Here is a 12,422-nt window from a genome sequence, read left to right on the forward strand (position 1 = left end):
AATGATTTTTGTTAAACGATAACACCAGTGACACAACTCCAGGGAACCACTACTTTCATGATACTGACAGCAATAAAATGACATTATATGAATATATTATTGTATTTTAAATGGTAGAAAAACGTGTTTTTTACCTCAAAATAAAGCATTTTTGCTCTGTGCACGGCTGTGGGGAGTTTTGTGGTGCTTGGAATTCGATATAATTAATTTAAAAAAAACAAATATTGCCACATTGATGGCTCAAGACAGTAATTGTTCAAAAACATATGGTTTCATTTTAAAATATAAAGAAACTGCAACCCTAAGGTGTTTTTCAAGTGTAATATTTCTGTAAATGCTAGGACAGAAAAATTGACCCATTTCAAATAATCTAGAACGATTAGGCTATTATGTTATAGTTAATGTTGAACAACAGTATAAAGTGTAATCAAGTAACAAGGGTCCCTGTTGGTTCTGTAAAGCTTTTCACATCAGCGGCTGCTCTGTAATGAGCTCATCTAATCGCATCGATTCAGTCCGTGTTTTACACGTTGCCAGGGAACAACAACAACGTTTTAATTTGGTGAATATTCGGCAGGACTCCCTCTCATTTCTTTCCAACGACTTCAAAAGGACGTACAACAAAAAGTCGTCCAAAGAAACTGCAGAAGATTTAGAAACAGTTAAAACATGCGATTAAAACATTATTTTGTAATCGACGGATAGAGTTAGGCAGCTGGGAAGAGCCGGTGAGTATTTCCATTCAGGAATCACCAGAGTCTCTTCAGTGGAAGCGCGTGTCCGAGCGCGGGAGACGCACAGAGCGCGTTGCCGGTCACATCCGCGTCCGTCAGAACCGCACCTGATCTGAGGCAGCACACTAACATAAAGGTAAACGTCTCTTATGTTAGTACATACTCTATTAATCTCTGATGTGTATCTGAACGTAGACTTACTAGCAAATATCGTACTGTGTTCATAAAAGAGCATATGGAAGTCCTCTCTCGTCTATTTTGTCTTAACGTTTGATATTAACCGTTAACTTAAGGTTGTCTTTTGCTCTTAAGGATAACGTCAGGATAATTATCTCAAATAGGGGTAACTGAACAAAAATCTATGTGAACTAAAGCTGCTGTTCGTGAGACTCAATATAAGAGATGTCTAAACTACATTGTTTAGTTTCTTAAACAATGTTTGACAGCTCGCGCCCGGAAACTTTTATAGATAAATAGATGAACATTGTTCGGTTTTGTGTTCATAACTTCTGCTTATTTAAGTGCATGTGCTCTTGCAAACTGAAGAAATCCAACTTAGTCTCTAAACAGACCGAATTTTATGTCTGAATATAATAACAGATGTAGAGTTCTGTGGAGAAAAAAACAAACCTTTACCACAAGACTAAAATATAATAACCTATAAAATATAAAATAAATCGAGATAATTTCTAAATACACATGTTGAGTGAGGTGTTAAGCAAATAGCATAAAGAGTAAATACAAAAAGACAATGGGATAAAAGAAAAATAAACGGTCATAATGTGCTCAGCATGTTTTGGATGTTGCTTGTCAGATCAACAGACCTCTCATTTCGATCAAGAAGATAAAGGTTTTTCCAATCAGCATGTAAATAATTTCAATTTCTATGTTAGGCTGCAGAATTGTCTGTGGAAATGTAACGAGTGCTATTTTCTTGGAGAATCCTCTTGGCACACCGTTTTTCCACAGATTCTGCACGACGAACTGTCAGGGGTTTCTGAGCAAATGATGAATTTAAACAAGCAATGCCATATGTTGTTTGCCTCGCTGTTATTTGTAGAGTCCTGATGGAAATCTGTAATATATTAGGAGATAATGCTGTCACAATGATTGATCCTCTAGTTGTTGTTATATCAAGGAGTATTCTCGGTTTAATACAAGTTAAGCCCAATTGATAGCATTTGTGGCATAATGTGATTACCATAAAATATAATTTTGCCCTCAATTATATATAAGCCAAGGTTACAGTGAGACACTTAAACTGGTAATAAATGGGACACATTTTTGGAAGCATTTAAAACAGACGTAATGTTATAAAAGCACTTTTTCTATTAAATTCTTTAATTGTTTGAGCTGTAAAGCTTTTTACAGCCTCGCTGTAACACTGATTTTAAGTAGAAAATATTTTTTTCTGGTAATCAACATTACCACATGGATTGAGCTTGTACTGAACATGGAATACCCCTTACAAGGGGTCATGGCACCAGAAACCAATTTTCCGTTGATCTTTTGACATAAAAGATGTCTTTCTATGCTTAATACATCCTGCAAGTTTCATAACATAAAATGTCCTCATCATCAATAATAAAAAAAAAAAAAACATTTATGTAATAACCGTCAGAAAACGGCTTGTTTGGATCCAAGGTGCAGGGTGACGTCACCCAGGCACAGTCGTTTGCATAAACAATGCCCGACAAATAGTCTCCTTCTCACCATAGGCCCCGCCCACTGGCAATGCGAGTGTCGCATCGCGTCAAAAGCAAATCGAAATTGGAATTACTGCTGCTATCTTTTCTACTCTGGTTACAGTATATACATGTGTGTTCGCTTTCTGACGCAGTCCGCGTGCTTGAGTCTGTTGTTAATAGGACAAATTGAGTGAAAGAACGTTTGACATTTTTTTAATGGCATCTTGGATTGTGTCAGAGGATTGTTCTGAGCATGTTGTTTAGTAAACAAGGCACAGGAGAGTCATGGAGAGTTCACAAAGAAACATTTGTTGAAAGATGAAGCAGTACTATATCTGACTGCAGCTGCATCACAAACTGTAAGTAAATGATTTCATAATGCTTTGTCTAGGAATGACCGTTTTATTTTGATTATCTTGTCACTACATGCAATAGTCAGGTGGTGTTGATACCATTTCCTATGCAATGACATTAGCCGATCTTAACCGAGGCCGATTACTGACAAACCTTACAGGACCTGCCCCCTAAATACAGGTTGTTTCAGACAAAGGGTCAGAATGAGGGTTGAAAGTATAAAAAAAAATTCCACATATTTATTTTTTTTTCTGTGCAAAAAACTTTATTAACATTATAAGAAAACCTCAAGGAACATTAAAAGAATGTAAAAATTTGTGACCGTTTTAAGGGGTTAAGCTAATTAAATACCAGTAATATCAGATTTGAGTTCATTTCAGTTGCAAAGTATAGGGTATTAATACTTTTGGCAAAACTTTACTTTATAAGCTTTGCTATACACTGACGAATCTGGACGTATTCTCTCTGTCTGCAATATGAATGAGCTCTGTGATCTGTGACATGAAGTTCAGCAGGATGGACAGCTTTCCCCTCCCACGGGCAGAAATTTTTTCCGACCCATCACTCTGACGGACAGACAACTCACATCCCATAAACCACCAGGCACGACGAAGAACAAGACATACAGACAATTCAGCAATTCCTTCTATAGATATTTTCATAGCTCAGGAAACACTTTATGTTTCTGCTAGCAGGTTCTGTTCAGTTTTCTTGTTTTTTCCAAACATGCTTAATAAGTCAAAAGGGAAAATGATAATTAGACTCTGATCGGTTCATCAAAAACAGCTCATTAGCCTCGAAGGGCTAAACCCTCTTCTGGGTCACAACAAACCTTCTCAGCATCTGCTGAAAATGGAGAAATATGACAAGTGGTTTACTTATTTGTTTGATATTAAGTGTTTAGATCTAAGTGAAGGGCTTGAAACTAAAGAGGAATTTGTTTGTCTGATCTTGTATTCAACAAGCTTTTCTGTTAATTTTAGGTCCTGTGAGCTCATAAGGCTGTAGACACCCAGATCTAAATCTTCTCTAAAGGATGAAGATCAGAGATCTGAGAATATATAATCTTGTCCTGTATAAGTAAAAGGATCTTGTTCAGATGATTTGAACCAGGATGGCCAAGCCATTCTACAGACTACAGCACTTTTTAAGGCGGGCTCAGCTGCTTCTGTTTTTTCTGGGTGTGGCTTACATCATGGCGGGAAGCGTGTTACTGCTTCAGCGCTCCAGTGTGGTAACGTTTCAGAGAGAAACAGATACCGCGGCGCTACCTTCCCTACCAGCGCCACTTAGATCCCTGGAGGTACCTGCTGCCAGGTGGTTGTACAGAAGGAATGTCATTCAAGAGATGAAGAACCAACCTTTTGATCAGAAAGACAACAGAAAGAACCAAAAGCACCTCATATCTCGTAACCTGGAGATCAGGCATTTGAGACACCACTGGTTCCATGGTAACCCTGAACAGAAAAGCTCTTCTGAACATACTCTCTCACACAAGAAAACCAGACATAAAGGTAATGGTTTATAAAATAACCATTTTAAATTGGATTTTCCTTCAGTATAATTATTCTAAATGATTTCTGAATCATTTTCAACAAGGGACCTACATTGGATGCTTTATAAACAATGAAACTGAGCATGCACTCGGCGGGACCATTCTTTACGACTTCCGAAAAATGACCAGCGCCTTGTGTCAGGACACCTGCTCTGAGAGGTAACATCTTAAAGAAAGTACACAGAGTAAATGAAAGAAACCCTGTTCTTTTAGAAGAATGCGTGCAGTGTTTATCCACAGAAGCAGGTGGCAGAATGTGAGCTGGCTGGTGTGACAGACCTGGAGTCCATCCAGAGAGTCACAGGGAGCAAGAGAGAGAATGTTAAAATACATAAATACCAAAGCACTTTCAAATATGGAAATGCCATTGTAAAATAATCAGAAGTAAAAAAAAAATGTATTCATTGCTTAAACTATAATTATGTGCTGCTTCCTTCAGGAAATGCCAGCAGGTACTTTATGATGCATTTATCCACCTTATTTTGCAACGCAGAAGTATTTCCAACGAGACAAAGATGGTAAAAGCAGAATAGAACAGAACAATGCACAGAATACAACAAAATACACATGCATTTCTGTGTAAATTCCCTCAGTAGTTTACTTACCCTTAGTTGTTCCAAACTTGTATTCTTTCTTCTGCTAAACAAAAAAGATATTTTGAAGAATGTAGGTAAACGAACAGTTAATGATCACTTCTGGCCTCCATAGTAAGGGGAAAAAGGGGACCATCACCTATTTGGTGGTTCTTTTGTGTTTATCAGAACAAAGAAACTCTTACAGGTTTGGAACAACAATTTGAGGGTAAGTAAATGACAACTAATTTGTTATTTTTGGGTGAACTATCCATTGAAGGCCATGTCCTCTTTTGCAGTGGGTTCCGGTATGCCGGGCTGGAGTATGGAGCGGAGTGCCATTGTGGAAATCGGGTCTGTGCCCAGCGAGCTCGGGCTGAGGACTGTAATCTGGACTGTCGTGGAGAGAAGGGTTCCCTTTGTGGAGGGGTGGGACGCATGTCTGTTTACAGAGTTGAGGATCGACTTCCAGGACAGAAGAGATGTGAGTCACATTAAATTGTCCCTATTATGGATTATGAAAGATTCATGTTTTGGTTTTGGGAGTACCCAACAACAGGCTGACATGCGTGCAAGGTCAAAAACACTTTCATTGTCTTATAATATGCATTTACTTGCTCAACGACTTCCAAACGATTCGCTCAACAATTTATTTCCCTCCTTTGCATGACGCTAATCCCTGGTGATTGGTCCGATGACCCAGTCTGTTCTGATTGGTCTACTGCGTGCAGCGTATGTCGGAAACGAAACGCCCATCACCATTACATTAAACACCCAAACAGCCATGGTATATGCATTAGCCCAACGCAGAAACGTATTGATAAAGCACTGCCGTGTGTACACAAATGTATTCCTCTATTCTTTATCATGACTCCAAATAACAACAACAAACATGCATTATTCATTGACATTTCTAGACAACTGCGAACAAACAGATATTGCTATTAGCCAGAGTTCGACAAGCTGCACTGAGCGAACACAACACACACAACTAAATACGTATTTTGCATGCTAGGCAGGTTGGCTTCAATATAAGCTGTTTTTACACTAACAAGAAACTTACAGGATGTTTTTTTAGTACAATAACCTCTTAATTACATGTCAAAAGATGAAGGAAATGTTGATTTCTCAGTTCATGAACATTTTCTGAATAATGGATTAGAGAAGAACTAGTTTAAAGGCCAGAACCCAGGACCAAAATAGGCATGGCTAAAGTATGATTAGATGAGACAGAAAGGCGTGAGAGAGTGAGCACTGCTCTTGTGGCATTTCCTGAATACAATGGGAGGGTCAACTTATGCTTTGTGCAAGACAACTTCCGTTTTCTGTTCAATGTTTCTCAGACAGAACTGTGCACTACCACGGCTGTTACAAGAAGCCAAAGAATTCTTCTGCTGACTTCCTGATCCAGACCTCTGGCCCGACGCACACTTCTCAGCAGTGTATTGAGACCTGTACAGATCAGGTTCAATTTACAAATGCTTGTTTCCATCCATAAAAGTGTGTTTTCTTTAAGGTTGGAATATTCAAGGTTGGAACAATAAGGTTGGAATAATAAAGTTGGAAAAATATTGGAATATTATTATTATGTATTATGCTTTTATTTTTATTCCTTTATCTAACACCTGTAAATTGTGTGTGACCTGATCAGGACCTGCCATTGGCTCTTTTGAGAGGGCAAGACTGTTTCTGCAGCCATGTCCCATTTTTCTTCACAATCCAGTTGAGTGAACAGGAATACATGTGTGTGAGAGGCAACCAAACAAATCAAACCTCTTCTTATGACCTGGACTACTACTGGGTGTACAGTACTCCTGTCCTAGGTAACCTACAACGTCTAACTCAAACTTTATAGCTCTTCAAGAACTAATGCTGCAACAGAAAAGGTCTGTTCTTTCAGATGCAACATGCAAAGAAAGGACATTCCTGCACCAGAGGTCCAGCACTCTTGTGGCCCTGTCCAGCTTTCCAGGGGCAGGAAACACCTGGTTACGTCACCTAATTGAACTTGCCACTGGATTCTACACAGGCAGCTATTACTTTGATGGATCTCTGTACAACAAAGGTGAAAGTCTACTAATAACACTTTAACACTCATCACTTTCAGCTGTGAGATTTATTATGAGTCTGAAGGAGTAAGAAAATAAACTCATCAGACACACATACATTTACAGATATTGCCCACAAGAAAGAAAATCAAGACTGACATCTCTTAAGCATCTCAATTGTTAGTCCTATATTGAAAAGCAAATGGAGACTCAGCTCAGATTTTTCTCTTTAGAAATAGTGGTTATCTCACTTCTGTGCAGGTTTTAAAGGAGAGAAGGATTACTGGCAGAGCGGGAGAGTCATCTGCGTCAAGACTCACGAAAGTGGCCAGCGAGAGATTGAAATGTTCGACTCAGCCATCCTGCTGATGCGAAACCCCTATCGTTCCCTAATGGCAGAGTTCAACCGCAAGTGTGCCGGACACCTGGGTTACGCTTCAGATGTTCACTGGAGGAGCAAAGGTGCTAATGATAGAAACTAATGTGCTAATGATTTCAGCCTGTATATTCAAACAATTTAGAGCAATGGGTCTCAACCAGGGTGCTATAGCAAACTTCCAACACTCTAAAAAGTGCTGGGTTATTCATTTAATTTTTTAACTCAAATGATGAGTTCAGCCCGTTAGGTCATTTTAATGTGTTATTTGTAACATTTTTATCCAGGTGCTGGGCAGTTTTTTTGCACTCTAAAAAATGCTGGGTTCAGCCTGTGATTTTATTAGGTTATTTTTAATATTTTTACCCAGGTGCTAGGCAGTTTTTTTTTTGCACTCTAAAAAATGCTGGGTTATTTATTTTTTTATTTTTTACATAGATGCTGGGTTCAGCCTGTTGGTTTATTTTATTGGGTTATTTTAATTTTTTACCCTGGTGCTGGGCAGTTTGTTTGCACTCTAAAAATGCTGGGTTATTTTTTAAAACTCAAATGTTGGGTTCAGCTTGTTAGGTGATTTTAGTGGGCTATTGTTAATATTTTTACCCAGGTGCTGGGTAGTTTTTTGCACTCTAAAAATTCTGGGATATTTTTTTTACCCAAATGCTGGGTTTAGCCTGTTGGGTTATTTTAATGGTTTATTTTTAATATTTTACCTAGGTGCTGGGCAGCTTTTTTTTGCACTCTAAAAAATGCTGGGTTATTTATTCATTTATTTTTTACATAAATGCTGGGTTCAGCCTGTTGGTTTATTTTATTGGGTTATTTTAAGTTTTTACCCTGGTGCTGGACAGTTTGTTTGCACTCTAAAAATGCTGGGTTATTTTTTAAAACTCAAATGCTGGGTTCAGACCATTAAGTTATTTTAATGGGTTATTTTTAATATTTTTTACCCAGGTGCTCTTAAAATGCTAGATTTTTTTTTTTTTTTTTTTAACTCAAATGTTGGGTTCAGCTTGTTAGGTGATTTTAGTGGGTTATTTTTTATATTTTTACCCAGGTGCTGGGTAGTTTTTTGCACTCTAAAAAAGCTGGGTTATTTTTTTTAACCCAAATGCTGGGTTGAGCCTGTTGGGTCATTTTATTGGGTTATTTTTAATATTTTTACCCAGGTGCTGGGCAGTTTTTTTGCACTCTGAAAATGCTGGGTTATTTTTTTAAAACCCAAATGCTGGGTTCAGCTTGTTAGGTGATTTTAGTGGGTTATTTTTTTTATATTTTTACCCAGGTGTTTGATAGTTTTTTTGCACTCTAAAATGCTGGGTTATTATTTTATCCAAATGCTGAGTTTAGCCAGTTGGGTGATTTTATTGGGTTATTTTTAACATTTTTACCTAGGTGCTGAGTAGTTTTTTTGCACTCTAAAAAAGCTGGGTTGTTTTTTGGGTTTTTAACCAAAATGCTGGGTTGAGCCTGTTGGGTGATTTTATTTGATTATTTTAAATATTTTTACTCAAGTGCTGGGTAGTTTTTTTTTTTTTTTTTTTTTTTTTTTTTTTTTTGCACTTTAAAAAATAAATTAGGTTAAGCTTGTTGGGTCAATTTATTGGGTTATTTTTAATTTTTGTTACCCAGGTGCTGGGTAGTTTTTCCTATAACTCATATATAACTCACAAAATGTGTCCAGCCAAGATTCTGTAATTAAAATTTTTGCTGCCTAGGCTTACACTTGTGGGACATGCTAGTTTACTTTTAACAATAATGTTTTGTTTTTTTTTCTTCACAGAGTGGTCCGAGTTTGTGGATAGCTATTCGTCCTGGTGGGTGTCTCATGCTCTGGCCTGGCTGCGGTTTGCCCATCGCCTCCTGGTGGTACACTTTGAAAATCTACAGAAAGATCTAGTCCCCCAGTTAAAGACCATCACCGCTTTCCTGAACACCAGCATACCCGAGGAAAGACTTCTGTGTACAGAGAGCAACAGAGATGGCCATTTCAAACGCTCTGGATCTCGTAGCCCAACCTTTGACCCCTTCACCCCTGGGATGAGAGCTCGTATAGATGAATACATCCACACGGTAGATAAAGCCCTCAGAGACAGAAACCTCAATGGCCTACCGAAGGAGTACATGCCCAGGTGAGGATTCGTGAACACAGCTGCTGCCCTCTGCTGGAGGGAGGACACAGAAACACAAAGTGCCTGAGTAAAAACAAAAAAGTTTTTGCTGCCTGTTGTTTTATTGTGCTTTATGTTTGTGGTTGCGCTGTCAACAGTTTGATGGCATTGTGGAGATGTGTCTCGTTAGTATGTTTTATCATTAAACAGATCAATTCTCAGTATCAGTTTCAGTCCATTTTAGTATTATTCTCCACTAGATTACATTATCCTAAGGCAGGTGCCTTTATACTTCAAATCCAAAATGTATTTATTTGAAACCTGTATTTGTGATGTGCATTTGTAATCTCAGGGTCAAAGCTGATGCATTTATTTCAGAGAGATGCATCAGGGAAAAATGTTCCCTCGTGAGCAAATACGAGACATCTTGCTCTTGTGTGATGAACAGTTTGTGTCCTTCGATCATTTTATTACTACAATGAATCAAAAGCATAAATCTGAAAGGTTACAGCAATGGCATGAGCTTATTTAGAGACTGTCAGATAAACAGATAAGACAACCAAGAAAAAGCAACCCTGGCTTTGCCTGAGAGCAATACATAAGTGCTGGACATTCATTTGCACACAAAGCCAGAGTCAATACCATTTTTAGCAGGGGTTTAACTGGATAAATATATCTGCTGATATACCATTTTCCTCTTTCTCCATAGTGGCAATTAGGAAGACTTGCAGGCTATTAAAGCATGGTACTATGCTGTGAGTTTTTAGATAATTAGTTGGTACATTAGTCCTTTAGATTTGAGTGCTTTAAAAATTATAATTGGAGTTTAATGTCACTGCAGCCTGAAAGGAAAATGCTGCGCCTGCAGAATTACTCGGTGCATGACAGGTTCTCTCGCATCACAGGCTGTAACCACTAGCTACATTTACACGGAAGCCTAAAAATCTATTCACAGAGGACCAGCCTGTTCCTGTGACAATCTGAGCCATTTTAAAGTGTTTATTTCAATTTTAATTTCAGTTTACTTATAAAGCACAATTAAAAACAACTAGTACTTAGTTACTTCCAGACTTCCAGAATAAAAATTTCCTGATCATTTTCTCACTCCTGTGTCATCCAAGATGTTCATGTCTTTCTTTTTTCTTCAGTCGGAAAGAAATTAAGGTTTGTGGGGAAAACATTCCAGGATTTTTCTCCATATAGTGGAATTCAATGGTGCCCAATGGGGTGAAGGTCCAAACTGCACTTACAGTGCAGCTTCGAAGGGCTCTACACGATCCCAGCTGAGGAATAAGGGTCTTATCTACCAAAACGTTTGGCCATTTTCTAATTTATTTTTTAAATCTATACATTTCTTAACCACAAATGCTCGTATTGCACTAGCATGACCTCACACATTATGTAATTATGCACATGCACAAGTACCAACCCAGTGTTTACAAAGCGAACATGCAAAGAGAGTCAAACGGCCTTTACAAAAAAAGGTATAACAACGATGTCAGACGATTTTGAAGTTGGAGGAGAAAATGAGAGTTTTACATGATTACGCAGTGTGTATTGCAGAGCTAATGCAAGATGAGCATTTCTGGTAAAAAAGTATATTAATGTTTATCTTTTTTAGAAAATGGCCGATCGTTTTGCTAGATAAGACCCTTATTCCTCGGCTGGGATCATGTAGAGCTCTTTGAAGCTGCTTTGAAACTCCTTCAACCCTTTGGCCACCACTGAATTCCACTATATGGAGAAAAATCCTGGAATGTTTTCCTTAAAAACAAATTGTCTTTGACGATTGTCTTTGATCTGAATGTTGCAAACTTGGCATCTTGATTAAATTACATAAAAAAGCAATAATCCATTAAATAGAATAATTATTGCCATACTTATTCAAAATTTAAAAATCTTTATGGAAAGCTTTTAAAATGCACCTCACACAGCGTTTGAAAAACAAAAATCACAAACAGAATTATTACATTTGCAACAGATTTAAAAACAGATGAAAAAAGCAGCTTTAACAAATGGCACTGATGAACCACTGAAACATACTATTTTAGCTTCTGGATCTGAGCCATATGGAAAAAAAACAACTCCATAAAAAGGATGTTAAATGGCCAAAATGAACCTGAAGTTCACTGAACTGAATTACTTTTTCTTTGCTCTCTATTAGCAACTCAACAGTTCAATACATAAGAGAACAGCAGTCATTTAAACTCTTGCAGAACATCCTGCTTTCATACACAGAAGCCCTTCAAGCAAATCTATCTATATCTATACTTAACATAATTATTGAAATTATTTCAATTCTTTGATGAAAATCAAAAATGACCACTATAATATAATATTTGTGATTTAGCTTCCCAGCAAAAACAAACAAAACAGAATATTAGTCCATGTAAATGCTGGAAAGCTACTTTGAAAAGGTTCTCAGTTGAATAAGATGCTTTTTGCAGCCAGATGGTGTAGTTATGACATCTACCAGCAGGGGCTAACTGGGCCAAACCTTGACCCCTGAGATTTGCATATTAAAGTTGCATATGCAAAACAAAAGTTACACTGGAGCTTGTTCTGGTATTCAGTGCAAACAAACGCCTTTAGAATATTCCAGTATCAAAACATGAGCACGTTCCTTCAATCTCTCCTGCGGGGTGCTTATATGAATCTGAGAGACTGACTTAAATAACTTTGGCATACGGCAGCTCTGTTTGGTCTCTGCCAAACACATCCAAGACACACTAACGCGTCAAGCGGTCCATCCATCTGTTAAATATTGTGTGACGGCAAATCTGCTGGAACAATCCATCACCATGTGACACAATTCTGTGATTTGATAATGTCCTGCTGTAATTTCCCCCGCAGAGCAGCAGTGGGGTCCAGGACTACAGAAACAGATCTGTGAAGTTCTAATTACATGTTGTAAACAAAGGAAGAGTGGAAATGATTTAAGTTGAAGCTACAGACAAAATATATATATATTTACAAGCCTTTTA

The 12,422-nt window shown here is 37.8% G+C and overlaps 1 protein-coding gene across 1 annotated transcript; it reads left to right on the forward strand.

Annotated features, from left to right (window-relative positions):
• The first annotated feature begins 553 nt into the window (after window positions 1-553).
• On the forward strand, window positions 554-9,660 carry wscd1b (WSC domain containing 1b). The gene is made up of 9 exons (XM_051121248.1): window positions 554-870; window positions 3,760-4,290; window positions 4,376-4,490; window positions 5,203-5,387; window positions 6,247-6,368; window positions 6,555-6,726; window positions 6,804-6,968; window positions 7,213-7,413; window positions 9,111-9,660. The coding sequence occupies exons 2-9, from the start codon at window positions 3,891-3,893 to the stop codon at window positions 9,461-9,463; spliced, it is 1,713 nt and encodes a 570-aa protein (XP_050977205.1). The 5' UTR covers window positions 554-870; window positions 3,760-3,890; the 3' UTR covers window positions 9,464-9,660.
• The last annotated feature ends 2,762 nt before the right edge of the window (window positions 9,661-12,422 follow it).

Source organism: Labeo rohita, chromosome 10 (genome assembly GCF_022985175.1).
Source record: "Labeo rohita strain BAU-BD-2019 chromosome 10, IGBB_LRoh.1.0, whole genome shotgun sequence".
Classification (NCBI taxonomy): domain Eukaryota; kingdom Metazoa; phylum Chordata; class Actinopteri; order Cypriniformes; family Cyprinidae; genus Labeo; species Labeo rohita.